This window comes from Mus musculus, chromosome 9 (assembly GCF_000001635.26).
Source record: "Mus musculus strain C57BL/6J chromosome 9, GRCm38.p6 C57BL/6J".
Taxonomy (NCBI): domain Eukaryota; kingdom Metazoa; phylum Chordata; class Mammalia; order Rodentia; family Muridae; genus Mus; species Mus musculus.
In genome coordinates this window covers 104,566,393-104,591,392 of record NC_000075.6, presented here as the reverse complement: position 1 = coordinate 104,591,392, position 25,000 = coordinate 104,566,393, and the positions used below count along the sequence as shown (strand labels likewise).

Sequence of the window (25,000 nt, the reverse complement as noted above, 5' to 3'; positions counted from 1 at the left end):
GGAGAGCCTTCCCAGAATCCTCTAGGTCCCCAGTTTGGCCCCCAGCATCAAAACAAAGAAACTGGAGCTGAAGTTATGACTGTACACCCTGAACTGCTTTTTCTTTCATATTTTTCTTTTCTAATGATTTTTCCTAAACCATTTAATTTGTGTTGTGTTTTTTTTAACACTGGCCTGGGAAATAGAAAGCTTAATTTAATTATAACTGGTGAGTGTTTTCCATATCATATGACTTTTACTGTATTGTGTTCCTGGTTTCTGTCACACATTATTTAAAGAGTCATTGAACAGGTTTTGGTCAGCTGGCTAAGCTTGCTTTTCTTACTATTACATACCTCTGAAGTTGTTTGTTGTATGAGGTGGTGATAATATAATGTGCAGTAAATCTGACAGTATTTAACCAGGAATATTTTTTAAGCTGATGCTATGTATATTTTATTAATCTCTCTGGATTCTTTTAAAACATATACTATGGTTTAAAGATTTTCTTGAAATTTCTATTAACTCACTTCTAGTCCCAGTGAGAACAAGCGTCAGTTTACTCTGCTGATCAAATATTCAGCTTAGTTATCATTTTATCTTTTATCTGATGCAACTTCACAACTGAGGACAAGGGTTTAACTTATTTATTTCGGGATGCCAAAGAGTCCATGCTTGGACCCTGGTTTACCTTTTCTTATTGTTGTATTTGTCCTGGTAGGATGGGTCTCCATCTAGCCCAGGTAGCTCAGGTTGACCTTGAACTCATCAACTTAACTTACCTTTACTCTGCCACATCAAGTTAACCCAAAGAATCTCCCTTCATTGAGCTTCTGTTGCCCTTCTTTATAACACAGGGAGGATCATGGTCTTCCAATTGCCTTTTAATGACCCCATCCTAACACATGACGGGTTACATTCATCACCATGGACCTTCCTCCCTCTACCATGCTACCCTTTCCACCAGGTCTCACCTAAAAATGCAAAGGAGGAAAAACCCAGACAAACTCTAGGAACTACAGACAGGCATCCTCCCTAACTCCACAGACACACATACCCATGGCCAGCGCATACATTCTATGTGGTGTGAGCTGTGAACTTTTCAATAATCAATGAAAACTCAGCAGGGAGAACATTTATATTCTAAGCAGCCTAGCAAATATTTGATACAGGGATTATTTCCTTTGCTTCGGGGCAAAAATCCAAAGGTCATGAGCAGAGGAGACCTCAACTACCCTCTATCTCCCAAGCAATGTTAACAGTAAAGCTAAACTCTCTAGGTGTTACTTGGAACAATCACAGAGATATGCCAGCCTCGGAGGGAATAAACTTAGAATCGTCAACTTCCCTTTCTAGGCTGTTAACACAATATCTCAGCTAGAGTTCACATAAGCACTTCCATAGAAAGAGACACAGACACAGGACTCGGACATCATCAGCACAGGGTGTTACCCACAGTGCATACTATTGTGGCGTATTTATTGAATGTTCTGTCTTCTCTATAACAGGAGGTTGGCCCCTCAGTACCCTCTCTTCGTATAATATACTCAGCCCAAGCAAAACCGTAAGGGACCATTATATCTGTAGGTATCAATTTGCCTTTCCCACAGTATTTTCTCAGATCCTTGGATAGGCGACAACACTCTGGTGACCCAGATACATATTTATTTGTATGGCATACTGTCTCATCTTCAGGCTCACTAATCTCCCTCACAGCTGTTACAGTGGTCGTGAGATCACTTTCTGTGGGTTAGGGATGCTGAAAAGTCATTTCAGATGTTGGAAAGCCATGGAATTTGGATTAGTCTCAGTTACATCTCCACGATGAAAACCACAAATGCAGATTAAATGTACATGTCAACAAACATGTGAAGCTGGAGACTTTTTCTGAGCTATAGTACTGGGCAATGCGAAAGGCAAGGCAGTCTAAGCTTTTCAGTTCCAAAGTACTGTAGCAAAATAGAGACAAGATGGGTAGACAGCTCAATGAGGCTGCACTCATCTAGCATGTGAAAAGTCTTGGGTTCAAGTCCTCACACTAGAAAAAAATAGTCCAATGACATGCCAGACACCAACTAGACAAATTAGTATTTCTGACCCAAGTCTTTACATCCAGCCTCCCTGGGGTCTCTAGCTAGTCAAATTTCAGCTTTGAGAGCTTTGGTTACCCAAAGATATGACAGAAATTATGGGTTAGGATTTCTACAGTAGGCTAGGACTCTATGTCTGTCCTTTCCCCTTCAGCTTCACTTTCTATACATGTGATTTTTCCAATCACTAAGCAAACAGAACAATCCCCTGACCAATTAGAGTTCAATCTGGACTGGTTAATCCCCTGAACCTGTCACCAGCTGAAGAGAAATGACATTGGGGAGAACTACAGCCATGGCCAGGAGTGAAGGGAAGCTAGGCAGCCAAAGGAGCCCGAGGAAGGACAGTGGTTTTTCATGGAAAGTGAAGGTGACAAGGATACAGGTCACCAACATGGAGATTTTAATCTACACCCATTCTCTCCCAGGCCTGGGGTTTTGTCTCTTTTCCGAATACTAATAATACATGGAAATTCAACCTGCATTCATTGTCTAAAAAGTTTGCTTAAACTCATATACCCCATGAAAAATTGCTCCCTTTTTGCAACTCATCCAGCAAGGCTGCCCGACTCATCCTGCATCGTCTCTTGTTATAGCTTTGCACAATTACATAACCACAATGATTATTTCGCCTGCCCATATCTGTAGCAACATTCCTGAATTGAATCTTAACACTCTGGAGAGCCCAGTTCTATTTCAACCTTCTTTTCTAAGTAGTAGTAGTAGTTCATAGTAGTCATTCAATATCTACTAGCTGGCTGCATGGTCAAGGAACACAAACCAAACCAAGAAAAGAAGAAATGAAGGTTAACTCGGGACAAAAAAAAAATGTTCCTTAGGCAACCAAAAAAGGGTAGAGCTGTTATGGTATGAAATGAAGGAAGGAGGCAAGACAGGGTGGAAGGAAGGAAAGAAAATGGAGGTAAAGATAGAAAAAGAAGTGGAAGGAAGCAGGAGAGGAGGGGGCATGGGGAAACGTGAAAAACGTGAAGGAAGGTCTTACCCTTGGGCTTCTGGGTCTTCCATTTTTATTCTTGTTCTTTCTCAACTTCCCAAGCAGCTCTTGGTGCCTTGCAGAGTGCACTGCACCTAATTTCAAGCTCGTTGGCGCACCTACAGAAGGCTGTGTGAATGACTTCCACTACTAGATTGGTGCCTTGCTGGCTAGCACCTTCTCCTAAGAGGATGGAGTCACGGAGCTTCAGGAGTCAGCCCTAGGAAGCCCTGCTTCATGACCCAGGGTACAGAGCACTGAAGAATGTGTGTGGCAAAAACCAGGGCACTCCTGGCCCTCCACCAGGAGCTGTGGTGGGAGGTCCTCTTCCCCTTATTAGTCTCAAGGAGTCACATGACACCCTCAGTCCACTGGCTTTCTGAGCAGCCCATCAGGGAATCCAGGCTCAGAGGCTCCATGCAGCGGGCAGGGCAAGGGCCTTTGAGGATACTCAGATACTCATTGGCATGAATCCATGACTCCCTCCCTGCCAAGTCCCCTAGACTGTGACATCCCTCCTTTATCTACCCATGAGGACCCAGTGACTAAAGACAAGAATGCCCACAATAAAGACAGATGGGTGCCCAAAACTTAAGCAGCTCTAAAACAAAGCAGTTCAGGTCCCCACAATGTCCTCAGCTCACTGTCCCCTTTTCTCTTTGACAAGGGCCACAGCATAAAAAATGCTGGCATGCTTAAAAAAAAAAAAAAGACTTTAAAAGATTTTTCATGGAGAACACATTTACTGATGAGAAAGGTGGCTTTTAAGGGGGAAAGTAGATAGTGTCTTCTTTAGGCAGGTGTGTGAACCCCTGAAGCTGGTTGTAGATTTGGGAGTATGTGTGTCTGCTTTTGAGCATCTTTAACAAACGGCTTCCAAACAAGGAAGGTCTGAGAGTCCCCACTCTGCGCTCTGTATGGGTAAATTCGGAGGCTTCTCAACCAAGTAAAGATACAGTACATGGTTATTTTAACAAACAAAACAGAGTTGTTGCTGTTATTGTTTGGTTTGGTTTTGTTTTTTTAAAGCATTTTCTGGAACTAAACTGTTTTTGCTAAAATAACAACTCGATTTTAAAACATACTCTCTTCATCTCAGAAATATGTCTGCCTGCCTGCCTGCCTGTTTGTCTGTTTGTCTGTCTATCTGCCTGTCTGCCTGTCTGTCTGTGCTCAGCACCCTACAGACACAGCCACTGTCTGCCAGGGAAAGCTGTTTAAACTTGTGAGTCTTCGATAAGCTGGTCCCCGTGTTCCCAGGTGAGCCAGCTTGGCAGACCGTCCCAGTTACAAACAAACCAACAGGCGTAGGGGAGACTGTGGTTTTCATGAACCACCTCATCGTCCTGATTCCTAAAACTGAAGAATAACCAGGAGTCTCTGAAATATTTAAGCCCCAGTAGCACCACTGGGCACATGAAGACTGATTCAATTGTTACAGAATAAAATAAAGCTGAGGAAAACCAGAATGATGCACTTGAGCAAGCACCGATGCCCGAAATAATGGAAAAATCTACCTTATCGCTTTGTTTTTAAAAAGTAGTTTGCAGACTCTGTTAATCACTGCTCACATATGGCATGGCTGTCGCCTTTATGAATCATGTCTTATCTTTAAAAGATTTTCCTCTATTACCTTTCGTTTTGTATGCTACACCGTGAAACAAGAAGCAAGGGAGGGCTCGGGGGTTCATGATGCTAGGATCAACACTGACAAACAAGGTCAGCAGCAGGAGCTCAAATATGAGCATCTTCATTTCCAAGCTACAAGAGTGATCCTGGCTCTTACAAAATTACAGAAACCATTCCCCCCACTAAGCCCTTACCTTGATCACAAGTAAAAACTGTACAGCCCTCCACAGTAACAGATATGTTTATATATCTGTGGAACACCAGAAATTTGAACAAATGTGATTCAAAGTAAGATCTTGTTTAGGTCCTAAATCCCTTGAAGAAGCTGCCCAGATTGTGACTCAAAGTAATATATCTGCCTGTGATGTAATCCTCCTGAAAAATAAATGAAGTGAGGTGTCTAGTATTAGGGTATATATATATATATATATATATATATATATATACACATATATATATATACATATATGAGACAAGGTTCAAACTCAGATTCTTTGGGCTTCCCATTTTACCTTGTAAAGTGGAATAATGCAATCAACAGCAGGAAACTTGGGGTTCAAAAAAATGTACCCTCACGTTCTTCCTTGGCACAAAGATGTCACTATACTGAGCCATCACAGAAGCATAACTTATCTCTCTGCCTCTGGTCCTGTCACTGATAGTGTCTGGAAATTCTAATAAGATAAAAAAAAAAATTCCTAGATACAAAGAAAAAAAAGCCTAAATTAAAGCTGCCTCTCAACCAGAAAGACTAGGCAGTCTATTCAAAGCAACACACCTTATGCCTGGCTATTTGTTTGCCTGTATGTCTGTCTGTACCTGCCAGTCTCTAGCATGTGTGGGAAAGGACATTCAAACTTCAGACCATTAAGCACAGTCCCACCACCACCATGGCTCTCCAAAGTGAGCCAATTGCAGATTGGAACTTAAGAATCCAAAAGTCAAAATGCAGCTCCCTGCGTTTCTTTTTCCCAAACGGAAAAAAGTAGCCAGGGTCCTACACAACAAGTCAAGAGGCTAAGAGAAGGTTCCCCTGCCTCAGCCCAGGGCTCCTCACAGTCTGCCTGATCTCGGCCATCCATCCCACACAGGGAGTGAGTCACTTACCACACACAGGGGGCAGGCTGAGTGGCTCTCTCTGAACTCGGTGCTCCAGAGATTGGTGTGCTTACTAGGGAAGCCCTGCAGCCTCACAGTCTCATGCAGAGACTGAGGCCAGGGCTCTGGTCCCTTCTCAGCTGAGCCAGTGTGTCTGCCTCCTAAATGTCTAAATTAATAAATGATAACTCCATGGTCAAGTCTATGAAGCCTAGTAGATGGACACCCCGGCTGTCTCCTCCAGAGAGAGGGCAGTGGGAACTCCAGTTCCTGAAGGGGGCACAGCGTACTCTTTGAATTAGGAGTCCGCTACCCTGAGTTCACTGTAGAACACCAGCCTGCCTCCCAAGATGACAAGTCTCATTTGCTTCTGTAGTTTAGAGCGCATTACAGGCTGCCCTCACTATCACATCTGCCCCACTCCTTTCCTAACAAGTAATGAATTTATAACAGTCATCCTCCCTGTAATTTTTCGGAACTACAGGGAATGTTATTTCCACCTGCAATTTTGACACATGAGTTAAGGGATCTTAGGCACTCTGAGTACATGATAGCAGGGGACTGTTAACCCAGAGAGAACTACCGAATACTCGCAATAAACATATTCTCCAACCCCATCTCTACAGATAAGCTCAGGTCAGGACAAACATCAGGCAGGATTGTGACAATTCCCAGAATCTGTGTTTCTCTCCAGGTGAGACCCTGTGACGGCAGATTGGTCATGCTTTTGTATCCATCCAATAACTCAAACTGATGCTAAGTGAATTTGACTGATTGCAACTCAAGAGACCATAGATGTTGCTTGGACAGATGAGGTCATGGATGCACCAGGGAGGGTGTTCCTGTTTGTTTATCTCCTCCCTCACTATATTGTACAGAGTAGTCATGCGCAAAAAACAAACAAAAAAAATCCCACTAGAGAGTAAATAAGATGTTTTGATTTTATAAATAGGAGGGTAAAATATGTGTCGCAAATCATTAATCCAGACTCAGTACCTACTGAGTGCAAGAAACACTCAATGCATAGCCACCAAGTTCAGGCACTTAACTCATCACCTATATTCCAGGACACTATTCCCTTGGACATGTTGAAGTGTGTATATTTCCTGACAGGGGATGGCCAGATCAAGATACCCCAAATACAGGGCTTCATAGATGTTTTCTATAGAACGTTAGAGTGCAGGCTTTGCAGGTGTATCAATGTGTATCACAGCTTTTCAGCTGTCATTGTCAAGTGAAAGGAGCTAGGTACAGGAATGGGTATAACTATGTTCTTATGAAACTTGATTTGCAGAAAGAAAGAAGGAAAGGAAGAAAGAAGGAAGGAAGGAAGGAAGGAAGGAAGGAAGGAAGGAAGGAAGGAAGGAAGGAGGAAGGGGGAGGGAGGGAGGGAGGGAGGAAGGGAGGAAGGGAGGAAAGGAAAGGAAAGGAAAGGAAAGGAAAGGAAAGGAAAGGAAAGGAAAGGAAAGGAAAGGAAAGGAAAGGAAAGGAAAGGAAAGGAAAGGAAAGGAAAGGAAAGGAAAGGAAAGGAAAGGAAAGGGGAAAGGAAAAGGGAAAGGAAAGGGGAAAGGGAAAGGGAAAGGGAAAGGGAAAGGGAAAGGGAAAGGGAAAGGGAAAAGGAAAAGGAAAAGGAAAAGGAAAAGGAAAAGGAAAAGGAAAGAAAGGGAGAAAGAAAGGAACCCCTACAAAAAATCAATTTGATCACAGTCTATAGTTTGCTGGCTTATGTTTTAATAAATCACATTTGGCAATAATTTCTGGAGACAGCAGATCCCCAGTTGCCTTAATCTCGTCTTATTTCACCTAAAACTTCTCTAGGATACAGAACAGAACATTTAGAGTTTATATCACAGCCAGCCACTGGGGTTTGTTTAAAACATGGGTAAGGAATAGGAATCATGAAGGGATTGTCCCTGGGCCATCCAGGCTTAGAGGGGGAGATAGTGCCTTGTAAGTAACTAAGCATTGCGCTTCCCTGAGCGTTCTGATCCAGCTTAGGGACGATGGGTGTTCTCCTGTTATTACCCAGTGCCACACAACTTCTCTCTCCCTGTCCCCATCTCCATGGAAAACAACTCCCATTCATTTCTGCTGACAGCTCCAACTTCACTTCTGGGTTTCCCCAAACAGAGGGGATATGTAGGGTGAGGAAGCACATCTAATCGGGAAGGGGCAAATAGAAAAGGGGAAGGAGGGCTCAGCCATCTCCTGCAGGAAAAAGGGGTTTCTCACGCAACCTAGCTGCAAATCTGAGAGCTCGTCATTCAGAGGGAGAGTGTACATTGCTCACCTGAGCCTATTGATTAGAGGTTTTAGAATTCTGAGCAAGCTGCTCGCATCTTAAAACAGCTCAAGGCACTCAGTTAAAAGAGTTGTAAAGAGATGGCCCTCGTAGGACAAATCCCAGACTCCCGCTTGATGTGACATGACAAGGAGGTGTGGCTTGCCAGAATGATTATTCTTGGATGTCCCTGCTAGCGTTTCCCCCTGTACGCACAGGTGCCATGCCAAGGGATCCAAACAGCCTGAGGTCAACTGGTGAATTTTAGCTTCTACTAACAATGACAAATAGCCATGTAGCATCACCCTTTGTGGGTCTGCTTATTCGTGTGATGGATCGTGCCTGTGACATAAAACATCTGGATAAACATTTTAAAAGTTGCCCCAGGGGCCAGCAATCCAGATGTTCTGTGTCAAAAAGATCACAGTCAGATGACTGCCACCGCCCCTTCTCCCTAACTTCTCATCCAAGGAGCCATTATGGCTAAAGAATCTCACGTTCACTTCTCTCTATAAAGACAGAAGGAACTGCGAAGCCATTGATCATCAATTGAGAACCACACTGAATGATATCAGTTCCGACTGGGCTGGCTTTGCTCACTCTCACTTAATGACACCACAAAGCATTCAGAATCAGCCAGAGCATCAGCTCCATTCAACAGCCACGGACCATTACGAGTCAAAGGAAGATATCTGCTGGAATCCCTCTCTGCCATCAGATAAGGAATTAAAATGATGGGGAGCTGTAGCATTTCAGGCATTAACCCATAAACCAGTTGGCAGCAATGAAAAAACAAACAAACAAAACAAAACAAAACAAAACCTCCAGTTCTCACAAGGCTCACCATTCATCTATTTCTCTCAATGTCCTGAAGCAGCAGAAATGATCCCCCAGACAGCTACCCTGGCTTCCCTTGCCGCGGCATGTACCCTGGGGGACATGAAGGCAATGCATGTCACAAACTTGTGTGGGTTGTTACTTCTCTAAGCGCCTTAACTAGGACTGAATTCCTTCAATGGATAGCAGAACCATATTGCAAATTGTGATCGACACTTTAACTCTTACCTTCCCTTTATACAAGCAAACACTAATAACCCAAAGCACAGTTCCAAAGCGGGTCAGCCTCCTGCTGAGAAAGTTCATAATCAGTAAATTATGCAGGCAAGCAAAGATTTAAGTCCGAGCCTTGTGCTTAAAAACAAAGTCTGGGCTTTAATGGTTCCAAAGGTCACTAAAAATGAGGACTCAGAGTCTAGGAAAAGTATTATGATTTGAAGCAGTGTTTAATACAGCAATCCTCAAAGGGCAGGTGCCTTTAATTGTAATACAGTAAATATTAACATGGCAACACATATAAACAAAACTTCACTGAGGTCTTTGCTAACTTCAAGCATGGAAAGGGGTCCTGAAACTCGAATGTTTGAGCAGCCTTGTTTTAAGGAGAGGATTGTACATTTGGGGGTAAAACAGTGTTTGCTTTTGTCTCATGCCGCCAGGGTTCAGTGTCATTGCAAGCAAGTTACTCAGCATCTCTGAGCTTCCCTTTTGTGCAGAGAAGTCCAACTGTCTCATGATTAGTTGTCTCTGTGTGTCTTCCTGGATAAAGTTGAGGAACTGTGGGGGCAGGGCTATGTCCCTCACCTCCATTCCATGTCCCCTAGAGCCTTGCAGAGTGCACTGCATGGTACTTGGTAAATAATCCTGGACCACTGGGCAGCATGGCACAGTATCCTGGAAAGTGCCTGGCACATGTGTGCACAGTATCCTGGAAGGTACCTGGCACATGCATGTACAATAGCCTGGAAGGTACCTGGCACACTGTAAATTCCATAGGTGCTCAGCAAATGCTAGGTCCTTTGTTTTCTCTTTTGTTTACCACTAATGTTTTACCCAGTTGAAGCACAGGAGAGAGGACGCATAAGTGGTTTATATTAGGTAAGTATTTAAGGCACCAGCTCTCAAAGTATGGTCTCTAAAGTAGAAGCCATGCATCACCTGGGAAACAGAAATACAAAGTATTTTCCTTCTGGGCCAAGTATGCTAAATTAGAGCGCCAAGGTGAAGGCCCAGGTTTCCTTTAGAAGATCCTGAACCTGCTCAAGTGTGAGATTCACAGCTTGAAAATTGTATTTTATGCTAGTAACATTTTCTACTTCCTTCCTAAAAGATTTATTTTTTTATGTTTAATGGTGTGTGTGTGTGTGTGTGTGTGTGTGTGTGTGTGTGTATGCAGGCATGCATACGTACATGTGTGCATGCGTGTTTCCCTGGAGCTGTTCAATATGTATGCTAACTAAATTTAGGCCCTTTGAAAGAGCAGTTCATGCTCTTAACTGCTGAGCCATCTCTCTGGGCCCTATTTTGGACTCTCGTGACAGGACAATGCCCACTGTGCTTACTATGGCTGGTGGCCTTGGATACCTTGTGGATACAAGTTAAGGTGTTTTTAAAGTCCAATGCAGTAACTCTCTGTTGCTGGTCTTGTAAAGTGGAGGAGCTGTTTCTGCACTCTGGCTGTGTTCCTAAGGCCAGTACTAAGCATGCCCTTGCATCTGAAATAAAGCTCGAGCCAACAGAAATAGGAAGCTTGAACTTACAGAAGCCCAGCTTGGGTGTTTAGTCATCCTTGTGCCTGAGGTTGGGAACACAGGAAAGGGAGACGAGGCAAAGGAGAAGAGGGGAATTAGCTGCTGAGAAACTGTGAAAAGCTGTTGCTGCTGATGTCTTTGTAAACACACTCCCCACTTTTCCAACTCCCCTGCAACACAGCAAACCACTACCATTAGGAAATCACATCAGGGTACCTTTTTGAGAAAGATGTCCACAGCCAAGAATAGTTACAGTCTGAATAATTACAAGCTTCCCAGCTATCTTGGCACAATAGTTATCTTCCGTTTGCATCTACGGCACTTCAACGGGACAAACAGAGCCAGGATTTTAAACCTGGGAACATTCCACTCAGAATTTATGTCCATCACCGTCAAGCAATCCTATCTGACTATCTGACTGTACAGAGCACTGCCCTGCAGAGCTTTCTCAGTGTGCTTTCCACTGCTATGATAAAGACCATGACCACAAGCAAGTAGGGGAGGAAAGGGCTTATTTGGCTTACACAGCTAAACCGTAGTCCATTGTTGAGGGAAACCAAGGCAGGAGCTCAAGCAGGGCAGGAACTGAAGCAGAACCATAGAGTGGGATGTTTATGAGGGTTGAAATCAGTCTTTAAAAAAAAAAATCCAGTGACCTTCAAGTCCAGTATCTATTCTATTCACAGACATAGATAGATAGGGTTACATACACTTCACACAGCTACCATATAATTTAGAACAAACAACCAAGGGATGGGAGTTTTGATGTTGGTGGTAGTGGTGGTGATGATTTTTGTTTCTTTTCTTTTCTCTCTTTCTTTTCTATCCATCCTATCCTATCCTATCCTACCCTACCCTACCCTACCCTACCCTATCTTATCTTATCTTATCTTATCTTGTCTTGTCTTATCTTATCTTATCTTATCTTATCTTATCTTATCTTATCTTATCTTATCTTGAGACTGGGCCTCTAAAGACCAGGTTGGCCTTAACCTCAAAGATCTTCCTGCTTCTACCTCCCAAGTGCCAGGATTAAAGCTGTGTGCCACCACCATCTGGCTGTGCCATTACTGCCCAAATAATGAGAGTATTTTAAACAAATCCAACTGGTGCAGATTGGATCTCAAGTGATGACATCAAACCTGCACACAGCGTACTAGCTAAAGGAATATCCACACACAGGCAATAGATGGAGAACAGGGGGCCTTCCCTCCACCTCTGTGAACTAAGCTAACCTGTCTCGAAAAACCAAAAGGAAAAAAAAAAGGAGCACAATGTAAATCAGTTGATCATAGCATAGACTGTATATGAAATGATTACATTTGGTATTGTAAGTAACTAGAAATGTAGAAGATGTGCAAATAATGCATCAATATAAAAAGGGATGAGAATCCAAAGATGTTAGCACCCACAGATAGCAGCATATGTGTTGTGTGCCCTGGGAGTGGGTATATTCATACATGCCCACATTATAAAACAATGATACCATAGGTAAGAGAAAAGGAATAGAAAACTGAGGTGCATCTCAGTGGTGGAGTGCTTTGCCTAGAAGGTACATAGTCTTGGTTTGAAGCTCTAGAATCATGGAATGGGGGAAAGAAGAACCCTAGAACCATGGAAAGAAGGAAGTTATGTAGGAAGGGATCAAGGGAGGAGATAGAGAGCATCTCAATCTTTTTAGATTTGTGTGTCGGGGGGTGTGTGTGTGTGAGCGTGTGCGCGCATACGCATGCCTGCATGAGCTTATATGCACCACATACATGCAAAGCCCAGAGAGCCAACTGAGCTTGAATGACAGGAGGCTGTGAGCCACCTGATGTGCACCTAATATGAACCTGATGTGCATGCTGATGTGCATGCTGGAACCAAACCAGGTCTTCTACAACAGCAGTTTAGCAATCTTAAACACTGACCACTTCCTCAACCCCTCAGTTTGGTTTCTTTTCTTTCCTAGCTACATTGGATGTTGAAAAAAAGTCATTTGTAAAGCAGGACTAACCATAGCTAATCCATACATTACTTTTACTAATTGTATATGAATTTATGTTTATATATTTGAATAATTTCATATTTTATATAAGGTAAATGTGAGTAGCAGGTAATAAAATTGCTTTAAAAAACTAGTATTTTGGTGCCAGGGAGATATCTTGATTGATAAAAATGGCTCCCACATAAGCATGAAGATATAAGTTTAGATCCTTTCAATCTTATATTTAAAATAAGTAAATAAACAAACAGTCAGACACAGTGGCAAGCATCTACAATTCCAATCCTGAAAAAGCAGATACAAAAGGATCCCTGAGACTTGCTGGACAGCTAATTGAGCAAAAGAAATCAGTTCCAGGTTTGGTTTGGTAAGAGATTGTTGCAAAAATAAGGTGAAGAATGACTGAGAAAGACACTAACATTGACATCTGTCCTCCAAATACACACAGAGACAAAGACAGAGACAGACAGAGACAGAGAAAGAAAGACACTAATATTGGCATCTGTCCTCTAAATACACACACACAAAGTGGGGGGGGGGCAGGCAGGCAGACAGAAGAAAGACAGGCAGAAGGACAGACAGAGACAGACAGACAGAGTGAAAGACAGTGAAAGTTACATAGGGAATGAGAGATACAGAGAAAGACAGGCAGAGAAAGACACACATAGAGAGACAGAGAGACACACAGAGACAGGGACAGAGAGAGACAGAAGGACAGAGAGAGATGGTTAAAGACACAGAGAGAGAGAGAGAGAGGAGGCAGAGAGACAGAGACAAAGAAACATAAACACATATCCATGCATGGACAAACATACATACAAAAAACACTATCTCCTTAAACCAACTCAGGAAGAGCTTAAGTCAAAAATATGGAAATCAGAGAAAGCCAACACTTAGCACATACTGAGCATGGGCCCACTTCTCCTCTATACTACCTTTAGTCTGTCAGCATTTTTAAAAATGAATGAATAAAAATAAAGAGGTTATGCAATTCAGCCAAATCCAGACACTCAGAGTGGTTAAGCCAGGGTGGAAACTATGTCTGTTAGTGTCACGGCCTAATCCTTTATTATACTGAAATTCCACAACTAATTACTTGTCCTTATCAAACCAAATCACAGTATGTGACTTCTTGGTACCTCCTCTAAACAAGAGGAAAGAAGAGAGAGAAGAAACTAGAGTCCTCTATACACAAACAACTCCTTCATGTTTCTGAAGGAACTGCTAAATGGTTGACATTTCTTATTTCACCTCTATGCAAGACAGAATGTGTGTGAACACATTCAGAGAATACTACAAAGGATAGAAGGATGTGCAAAGGACAGAAGAACACAGGACCAGGGCTGAGGAACCCACCCTCTGGTGTAACCTGGGTACCAACTAGTTCATGTGTATCTGTACCTTGCTGAAGCATTTTCTCGTCTAGAATATGAGAAGGGTGTGGTGGCTTGAACAAGAATGGACTTCATAGGCTCATATATTTGTATGCTTAATCATCAGGGAGCAGAACTCTTTGAAAGGATTAGAAGGATTACGAGGTGGCCTTGGAGTGGGTGTGGCCTTGTTGGAGTAGGTGTGGCCTTGGTGGAGGAAGTGTATCAGGTACAACCTCCCTCTCCCCTTCCCCTCCCCTCACTCTCAAGATCAAAATGTAGCTCTCAACTACTTCTCCAGCACCATGCCTGCCCGTGTGTCTCCATGTGCTGGACCATGATGATAATGGACTAAGCCTCTGAAACTGTAAGCCAATCCCCCAATTAAATGCTTGCTTTTATAAGAGTTGCCTTAAACATGGTAGCTCCTCACAGCCATACAACAGTGACCTGACCGAGACACAGGGTATTCTTAACTTCATGAGATTGTCAAGATCTCACATTTCCTGAATCCACAGAAAGTGTTTTCCTATCTCTTTAAAATTAAATCAGTCTAGGCCAGACCCAGCCTGCTTGTAAAAGTCTGAGATCCCAGCTATTTAGGAGGCTGAAGCAGGAAGACCACAAACTGAAGGCCAGATTATGAAACTAAGAGAGACCCCATCTGAAATCAAAATGAAATATAAGAAGAACTGGGCTTATAGCTTGATGGTAAGTGCCTGCTGAGCATGTGTGAGGTCCTGGGTTCAATCCCAGTATCATAAAAAAAAAAAAAAATAACAGAAAGAATTAAATCAGGCCAGGAGCTATGGTCCATATTAACAGCTGTCTCCAAATCTACTATTTCCATATTTTCTCTTATCATCCCTTTTCTCTGATATTTCTCATAGTCAATATAAATCACAGAATTTTCATAATCAGTAGAAATCACAGAATTGAGGAGGTGCCGTGGAAAAGAAGTCTGGCCCTGTTTTTTGTTGTAGTTGTTATTTGTTTTGTTGGGGTGGTTTTTTTTTCCCTGAGTCTTTGCTTCCTCATCTAGGAAAACGGAAGGATGTTCTCCTGAGTTCCGCGCTCTTCTTACACAGTACTAACCCACGAGGTCAGAGGTGCTTGAACCCGGTTTTACAGGGATGCAATGTCAGATGCAAGTCAGTGGGACTTTTCCATTTTGCATCTAAACCTTTGCTTCTGAGTTACCTGTTGAGTCAACAACATGAAAGGAAAGAAGAGTGTCCTACACCCTGGTGTTGGCTAACAAAGGCAAACCTTGATTTGCCATTTTAATGACAATGATTAGATATTGTTTCTGGAATCCACTGTTCTTATTTTAATAACATCTTAAAGTGTATATAATATATATACACATTTCAATATTGAAAATATTTTAATTTATTTTACATTTATGGATGTTATGCCTACATGTATGTTTGTGAACCACATTCATACCTGGAACCTGCAGGTGCTAAAATGGGGACTCTGGTTCTTATTCTACAGACTCATGTGAATAGCTGTGTGCGTGCTGAGAGTGAAACTTGGGTTCTCTGGAAGATCAGCCTGTACTCTTAGCCACTGAGCCATCTCTTCTCCAGCCCTACCTTCAAATGTTGTAAAGCAGTAATTCTAGTTTGATTGATTGTTTCAGACACGCCAATCGGTGATTAGAATGCCTGGTGGGTAGTTGCTAAATTTCTATTGAATTTCCTTCTAAATCATTTCCCACATAAATGCATTAAGTCAATTGCTTAAACATTTATTTTATTATGATATTGATGAAGGTAGTATACATGAGGCAATAATACAACTTGATTGGATTTATGAATATTAACACTGTTAAATATTCATGTGTGCGTGTGTACACACACACATTTTGGTACAGAAGGATAGCTGAGCATGTCAAAGCACACTTATAACCCTAGCTCTTGGAAGGCCAAGGTAGAAGTATAAAGAGTTTGAGGACAAACCTGGGCTTCACTGTGAGACACTTTCTCAAACAAACAAACAAAAAACCAAAAGCAAACAAACAAACAAAAAAAAAAACAAAGACATAATAGAAGATAATGGATGATAGATGATAGAATGATTAATAGATTAGATAAACAGATAATAGATAAATAGATGATAGATAGATAGATAGATAGATAGATAGATAGATAGATAGAATGGTAAATAGATAGATGATAGATAGATAGATAGATAGATAGATAGATAGATAGATAGATAGATAGATAGATAGATAGATAGATAGACAATCAGATAGATTTAAATGCCTGCTAGGTGAGACCTGACCACTCTCTTCCCTCTCTGAATTACCCTCCTGGACCTAGTTCTTTGATAACAGGGAAATTAAAACACCAAACAGTGGTGAGTTTTGTAAAGAACCCCTTCCAGGTTTACAGAGACAAAGCTATGACTCTCTTGCTCTCGCCTTGGATCGTACGTCATCCTTCTTGCTTCCCTTTTGTTTTGAATGTTTCTCCAGCCCAGTGACTTTCAAAACTGCTTTTGGAGCAGAGCCTGTGGCTCCATATTACTGAGCAACTGAGTGTATGAGACATAGTGCAATCTGGACTGGAGGGACAGAGGAGAGAGAAAAAAATCCCATGCCTCACCCCTAGGTACAGTTCCTAAGCTTCATCACCCAACTTCCCTGAACCTAGAAGGCTCATGGTCCCCCAGAGGTGGGCTCTGCCAGTGCTTCGGCGCCCTCTAGCGACGGTCCACTCTAATGCTAACCTTCTGTAACCCAGCTTGGACGAGGCAATCCTGGGGGTTTGAGGGAGGAGAGCCCTGCTAGCCAGCTTCCGCCACTCCCATTCAAGAATCAATAAAGTAGCCCAAAAGGGCTGCTAGATCTTTGAGAGAGAAATGTCTTTAATCCATACACTTTAAGCCAGAGAAGGTTTCTAGGGTCTAACTGAAATGCTGTATTCCCCTCTAATGTTTTCAAGGGGCAGGAGGCATGGGGGGGGGGGGGGAGAATCCTTTGTTTTCTTTAAAAAATAAGAATAATGAAGCTAGATATATTGTGTTCTGAACCAGATATGTGAGAACAACATTTAAGAAAGCTTGTTCATTTTAAATAGACCTTTAACTTAAAGCAGAGTTAAGATTCCCCCACGGATTCTTAGAACTGTGAACACTTAGAAAATCTCTCTGTTTATTTTATTGACTCTGTGTGACATTTAAAATAGAAATCTAAGTCTGTGCATGGGCAGTTCTTCACAATGTGTGCACACTAACAGAGATGGCTGCAGACAATGACTTTGTACAAATTTAATCACATCTGCTGGGTAAATATTGCAGTGTCTCCAAGAGAAAATGTAATAAATTCCCAAGCCTGATTCTCTAAACACCACAGTGGAGGTGGGAGTCCCCCCTGTCCCCTCCCATCATCTCCAACTCCTGGTCCATGGAGAAGATCAGAATTCATGGCGCCAGGGATTGGCGCCACCACAGTAATGGTCTACAGGGAACTGGAGTCTCTTTACAAGAGGAGTAATCAAGAAGGTTGTTGAACAAGTCAATTCCCTGACTTTTCATTCCCACATCTGACCAATGAAACAGTAGGTTAACCTTAAGCTCATCCAGTTTGGAGAGTCCTAGATCCACGGTGCTAAGTTGTTCTTCGCCGTTTAGAAGTAAATCTACCACAGAGCTCCTTAAGTAAGCTCTGCCACCCCTGGGCACAGTAAAAGCACAAAACTGGAAAAAGACATACTATCTGCCTATTGTCTCTTTCTTCTCAAGATCCACCTCAAGGCCTTCAATGTCCTCTGATCTAACAGCTGGTGGTTTTCAAAGAACTTAGCAGAGAGATCAAGGAATTATTGGAATTCACCAACTCAAGGTAATATGTTATATTATATGCATAAGGTATGTTACATGATATATTATATTTATTCATAGAACAAACAGAAACCCCTTAGAAATGAGAATACTAGTATAGGAAAGGCTGAGAGCCCATGGCAACACTAACACATTTGGTCTTGAACTTAACACCAACCTCTACATACCCAAACAGGAGAATGGATCTGAAATACCAAGCTAATTATTTTCATGACATGCCTCCTACAACAACAACACAACAAAGGAATAAGATTCATGGATTCTAAAAATAAAAACTAAAGACCAATTCTAACCATCTGTGTTTGATCTGGAAAGAAGCAACTCTGACTGAATGGTGGGAGATCAATTTTAATGCGCCCGAGGATGGTCCTAAACTGAGTGGCATTTTATTTTGAATGCACTTAGAATTTTCTGTCTTGCTATTTCGTAACTCCAGTGTGTCACTACCGTTGCCAAGGAAATGTGACTTGGGTTACTGCCATGGATCCAAAGGGGTTTGTTTGTTTTGTTTTAAAATATTAACAAGACGAAAATGGAAAGATCAAATAAAAGGGACGAATCTGCTTCCCTCTTCCTCTGCAAGATCCATGAAATGCAAATCTGACCACATTCTTTTTAATTACATGATCTTTTTTCCACTAGAAAACTCACAGCTCACCAGCCAGGTAGATGTCCTCAGAATGGCTGCTCTGCTCAGTCTCTATTCTGGATGCAAACCATTTCAAAAGTGTATGACTCTTATTCTGTGTGAGTAAAGGTGGTCCTAACCTTCCAGGCAAGGAAAGGCAAGTCATGGTACAAAGCTTATAAATACATTCAGCTGAATCAAAAAAGGTGGATTCTAATACAGATGTGAAAAGGGATTCCAACACTGACCCAGTTTTCTCCTGTGATTATTCCTTACAGTCAGGTAAGCTAAAGGTAAGGATCATAATAATGGACTCAAACAGTTAGATTTTTAAATCTCTCTCTCTCTCTCTCTCTCTCACACACACACACACACACACACACACACACACACACCTCAAAACAGATACCAGCTTTGTTTCCATTGACTACAACAGGACTTCCACATGCACATGAAAAAAATCCTTTACAATAAGAAACTTTTCATCCAGAATCTAGAGAGGCAGGGTCCCCTTAAGACAAAGCTGATAATCTAAACAAAATGTAAACTGTCACATAGCCCCATGTGGAGAGAAACAGGAAGTTATTTCCTTTCCTTTTTTTTACAATTAAGAAGCAACTCACACATCCCAAACCAGTTATTCTAGAGTAAAAATTTAGAAGTTCTGGTAAAGTTGCTATCTCAAGAGCTAAAAAGCTGTCATCAGTGCCCAAGAATGTAAGAGTATTAGAAAAGTAAAATCCAGTCAGGATTTTATGGCAATGGGAGTCCTTACATGGGGCCATGTGAGTGAAGGGTTGGTTTCATCACAAGCAGCTTTGTTCATATGGCTCTTAGCAACTGCCCAGGCTTCTGCATCCATTCCCACTGTGGACCAACAGATGGTTTTATATAAAGCTCAGGGGGAGTCACCTACTTCTGACGTGGTTTGAATTTGAACCCATGAAACTGTCAGAATCTTTCCATCAAAAGAAAATGTGAAATTTTTGGCCTAACACACATGGGTGTCCTAACTGTATTTCCCAGCCTCCTCTCTACTTTTATCCATCTCACTGTGTGTAAGGAGCTTTGACCAACTCGACTCAGAGCCCTGATCTGCTAGATGGATTTTTTGTCAGCCCCTCTTTCACACCTGGCAGGCAAATCAAATGAATTTGACCCAGGGGCAGCTCGGGTAGAGAAATGGAAACATCAGAACTTATCTAATTACAGAGAAGCTCCTCTTGAGTCCTATCTTATCTTCTGCTTAAAAAAATGTGGTCTTCCTAAACTTGAAAGACATCAAATAAAGTGGTCTCTTTGCCTCTGGCTTTTCAGCAGCTGTGGCTAAGAAGTTTAACCTGTTACTGTGAACTACAAAACAGGCCACGGATACAAAACCACCGACCTACATTGTAAAGAAAGTTTGAAGGGGCGGGGCTTACATTGCAGTGTGGCAAAACCCACAAATGCCTTCAAAAGTAGAGACTATGAAGGAGCAAGCAGGGGTTAGGAGTGGGGAGGACTCTGGTGCAAGGGTAGTTTTAGGGTTGTGTTTAAATAAAGTCGGAGTTTAGTCTCAGTTAAGAACACTTAAGTCACTTAAGTCGGAGCTGGAGAGATGGCTCACTAGTCAAGAACACTTAAGTGCTCTGTAACAGCTCAAAATGCTGTTCAGGAAACAGAAAAACAAGTGAGCCAAGAGAAACCAGAGCTGAGCTTGGCAAAACTCTGCAAAGCAGCAGGAAGATGAAGCTCCTGGTCTGGTCTGCAGAGTTTCAAAGACCAAGTGTGAAGCTTTTCAGTTCCAGAGGCATGGACCTTCTAGGAGCGGGTGGGTCCACAGCATGGAGACAGATATCTCTTATCAACTTTCCCAGGACTCTATCCCTGTCTCCAGCCCATCCCCACCCTAGCAAGTCCTGCTTCCACCTCATTGACTCTCCATAGGTAATCTTCCCTAAATCCTGGAAGCCCCCCCCCCCAGTAGAATCTGGAATGCATAATGAGGTTAGCCCCCACCCCCACCCCAAGCCCACTTACACTAAGAGGAAGATGGAGTTCATCTTCCTAAGACTATTCCTTGGATTCTGTCCACTCCCACCCATTGCTGTTCAGCTCAACTCAGTGTGGACCACTTTCTGACTCCCTTGGATTGAGTTCTAGCAATCCTTCGTAGTACGTGATACCGAGTTTTAGCTCTCTAGTCAGACGCGACTCCCAGTACTTCCAGTTCCTCCTTTACCACCCTGCTATTTCATTTAACAAAAAGAAAAAAATGTTGGAGACCGAGCCAAATAAAGCCGCGAGCAAGACTATGGGTTACTTGTGAGCCTCGGTGTCATGGACGCAGTTAAATATTATTAGAACCTCTTGCAGAAGCCGAATTCAAACAGCAGAGGATCAAGCCATTGGCTAACACTACTGATGCCCCACACCTTTTTTGCTGTCAAATGGGAAGCAGCAACTCCAGCCCCGACTATGGTCCCATCCCCCTTCTCATTTCTAAAACAATAATAATCCTCCCTCAAGCCCGCAGGACTTCCAGAGCCTAACCTAGCCCTCCCTCTGTCGTCCCGCCTGGGGCCTCCCTACCACTCCACCTGGGCGAGTAGAGTTATGCGGGAAAAGCAGGTATTTTGGCTGAAAGTTTTTTTGCCTTTAAGGACTGCTGCTCCTGCCGCTGTTCAGAACAACAGCAATGACAAACAAGCCAGGCTGGGCGAAAACCCAGAGCTTCTCAAAAGTTGGTCTGGCTACGCAGCAGCCCTGACGAGTTTGCAAGAACACAGGACTCAGAGTTAGCATCTACTCACCTGGGTGTGCCAGCCTCAGAGACTAGAAAGAGAATTCAGCCCGGGACAGGTCTGTCACGCCCCCAGGATGCAAAATCCGCCTTTGGAGTGGAGGTCCTGGGTGATGTAGTTGTAAAGAGGTCTTAGGAGAGTCGGGCTTCCCTCCCCCCTCTTTGGTCCACTGGGGGTAGTTTAGCAACAGCCGAGGAGGATAAAGATGCTGGGAGGAGAGTTTGGTCGCTCTGGAAACCCCGACTCCATTCTTGGGGCTGGGGGCTGGGGGCTGGGGGAGAGGGTGAACGGCGTGGAAGGAGCTGCTGGGCTCAGGAACTCGCTGAGTAAAGAGGAAGGAACTGGGGAAGGAGGGAGGGAGCAGAGGAGTGAGGGAGGAAGGAAAGGAGGAAGGGAGGGAGGGAGGGGTGAGAGCCAGGAGATGGCAGCTTCTAGCTGAGATTTCCACCTTCTGACGAAACCCTTGCGCCCAGCAGCCCAGCAAGATACTAGTTCTTAAGCCTCCTCTCGAGCGCCCCCTGGGGGGTTCCGGGGACTCAGCGACGCCCCGCCCTGGTCGCGGCCCTGGCGCTCTCCATGGTCCTGCCGCGCCCTCAGCCCTGATTCCCTGCTCAGCTTTGCAATTCCCACCAGCTCCTGAGAGGCACGTGATTAATTTCTCCTTATTCTATGATAAAGCAGTGAAACCACAAGAGCTGAGAGGAGAGAATAAGGGCTATACTTTTTTTTGCATACATTCAAGAAAACTTCTTGATTCGCTCAACTCTCACTAAAAATGGGGGTGACATTGAATACTTATTTTGGTACCTACATGTCAATAAATGCATGATTAAATGAGTGAACAGCTATTTTTCTCTTCATATCAGAATATTTTCCTGAATACAAACACGTCACCATACCTGGGGAATGTATGTTTTAAAATAAAGTTTTTGGCTGGGGTTGAACCACAGTTGTTAGAGCACTGGCCTAACATGTAGAGGGTTCTGCATTCAAACCGTAACATTGTACAAAGCCAGGCATTTGTACATTTGTACATGGCATTGCATCCCTGAAACCCCAGACTTTGGGAGGTGGAGGCAGAAGGCTCAGAAAGGCAAAGTTACCCTCAACTACAAAGGGAGTTTGAAACCGCCCTAGGTTAGAGACCCTGTCTCAAAAAGCCCAAACCAAAAACTATAGGTCTTATTTAGGGAGTAACCATTGTCACATATTATAAAACACTTTGAACACACTACAAAGCATTTACACAAGAAATAGGGGGTTTGATGTTTTGCTTTGCAGTGCTGCTAAGTGACATCTCTCTCCCTTATGGGGTAGTTTGGAAGTGATGACTTTTCTGTCACAAATTTATTCGAAGTCACATTCAGGCAAAGAAACAATGAGGAGGCACGTCAGGCTGTTTCTAGTTGTCTCCGCAGAAGTAGATAAACTGGAGAACCAAATCCACCCTGGGTATGCCCATGATCAGAATCAAATTAGACTTTATAATCCATAAAGCAAATGAATAAAAGGATCTCTCTGCACCTGGGGGTCGCACAGAGTTAGAAATGATGGGTAAGCACACCAGGCAAGGGAGGAAGGTGTCTCCCTCTCTGCTTGCTGAAGTACTACCCAACAAGGTCTCTTGTAAGGTGAAGGCTTTGGTTATAAGCTTTAGACCACTACACAGTTCCCAGTTTCAAAGGCCAGAGAAGGAGAAATGACAGGGGAAAGCAAAGGGGGCTCAGAAATGATCCTGGAAATCAAAGGAGAAGATCTTTGAGAAGAAACAGTTTCCAGAAAATCAACATTTTTCTTATTCCAGTCGCCTCACATGCTGTTCTGAGATGCCATATTAGCTACAAGGCTAGAAAAAATAACCCTGAGAGAATCTAGCTGTATCATGGAGCTTACACACAAATCCATGGTCTGCCTTGACTGAGAACACTTAGGTCATGTGATTATGCGCAAGCTAATCATTATTGGGGCTTTGGCTTGTGAGGTTACAATAAAGGACAGGTCCTGGTGTTTGGAGCAGGAAATGTGTTCACAGTACTCCTGGGAACAGACTGGGGCTTCATCTGAGTCACACAGACTACAGCTGGAAGGACTGACCTCCCAGGAACACTCAGGGTTTCCTCCTAGGGAAAGAAGGATGCATTCTGGGAAAGTAAAATCCACAATATGTTTGTTAATTCCTCCTAGATTTTATTCAGTAGCATCTAACCCTAGAGATGAAGTTTGTGTTGGACGAAATAAAGAAAATGAATGCCTTATTTATGTTTCTTGCATGTCGATTGTGAACTCTAACATTTAAATTCTGTGGAGGTGATATCTCTGGGGTTGTTTTGTTTTGTTTTGTTTTAACTTGTTCATGATTGGAGCCTCAAAACCTAGGAGAGTGTCTCCACATAGTAGACAGCAAATGCATACTTATTAAATTTAAAAATGTTTTTAATATTTTCTAGAATGTTTAAAGCAAATTTCTTCTTTTATAGGCAAGAGGAAGGCAGTTATGATCTACTGAACATATACTATTTCCAGTAATCTCTTAGTCAATTCTACTTATCAGCCCATTTAATTTGTATAACAGCCTTTCCAAGTAGTTTTATCATTTCTACCACAAACCAGGTTTAGGTGGTTGAGATAACTAGACCACAGCTCAGTTCTTGCTGCGTATTACTTGAAGCAGGCTCTAAAGGCGCCTAGAAACTAAAAGTGGACCACGGAGAAGTTACAAAGTCAAAACCAATCGAGAAAACCCTAATGCAGTTACCCCCTCCCCCATGCCAAAAGCACAGGCATGCAAACTAAACACAACACCAAAACTTGTGACTGCCAGCAGGCTTCGGCTCCCTAATTAGAAACAAACAGTTTGCCTGCAAGCCAGTACGCAGAACACGTGTGCAGCTTTATGCCAGGATATCTCTCTCTCTCTTTCTCTCTCTCTCTCTCTCTCTCTCTCTCTCTCTCTCTCTCTCTCTCTCTCTCTCTCTCTCTCTCTCTCTCCATGACACTGAAGGCAAATTCAAAGAGGCTCTTTGCAAGACACATAAGCAGAATTCACTCCCAGCTCTCCTATGAAATCAACAGCTCGACTGTACAAACGATGATTTATAACCAGCTAATAACCTCTGTTCTTCATCACTGCCCCCACGGCAGGTTGCCCACCAGCCGGAGTCCCCTCCACGATTGTGAAATCAAAACCTTCCTTTTCCCCATGCCACTCACCTCCTCCCAACTCTCCTTTTCATGGACTCTGGGTTGCTGGGTTCTACAGCCATGGTGAAGGTTATCTAAAAGCCAGGCCGCTGAACTTGGTGGCACCAATGTTCCCAAGCTGAAAGGAGGCTCCAGTACTGAGCGGCTCCACTCCCTGGGTCTGCTGGATAACATAAGGGAGGCATCCGCTCTGTGTCCTATGCCAGTATGAAAGGCATCTCACCCATCAGTATGACAAGTCAAAGGCTGGAAGGGAGCCAGGAAACAAGAGAGGAGGGATATGAACTCTTCCCCATGTGGTTGGTAGCATTTTTTAAGGGTAGCAGATGATGAAGGCGAAAAGCAGGCGGAGAGACAGTGCCCTACATCAGAAACCTTGGCTCCTTCCCTGAGTGAGTCAGGGTGAGCATTTTGTTTTGAAAAGGAATTTCTGTTTTCTTTTCTTTTCTTTTTTTCCTTCCTTTCGAGCTGTAGGATAGTTATACATCCAACCAGTCAAGCGATGGCTGTAAATAAC

The 25,000-nt window shown here is 43.0% G+C and overlaps 1 protein-coding gene across 3 annotated transcripts in view; it reads right to left on the bottom strand.

Annotated features, from left to right (window-relative positions):
• The window catches only part of Cpne4 (copine IV), a 467,844-nt gene extending 443,152 nt beyond the window's left edge, over positions 1-24,692 (bottom strand). Inside the window, exon 1 of one of the 3 annotated variants that reach the window (NM_001357439.2) lies at positions 24,493-24,692. In NM_001357439.2, the coding sequence (NP_001344368.1) occupies positions 24,493-24,545 (53 nt within the window). In that variant the 5' untranslated portion in view covers positions 24,546-24,692. Of the gene's footprint in view, positions 1-3,072; positions 3,336-21,291; positions 21,739-24,492 lie in introns of those variants that run through there. The other 2 variants (NM_028719.3, NM_001378996.1) reach the window with 2 other exon arrangements.
• Positions 24,693-25,000: the final 308 nt, after the last annotated feature.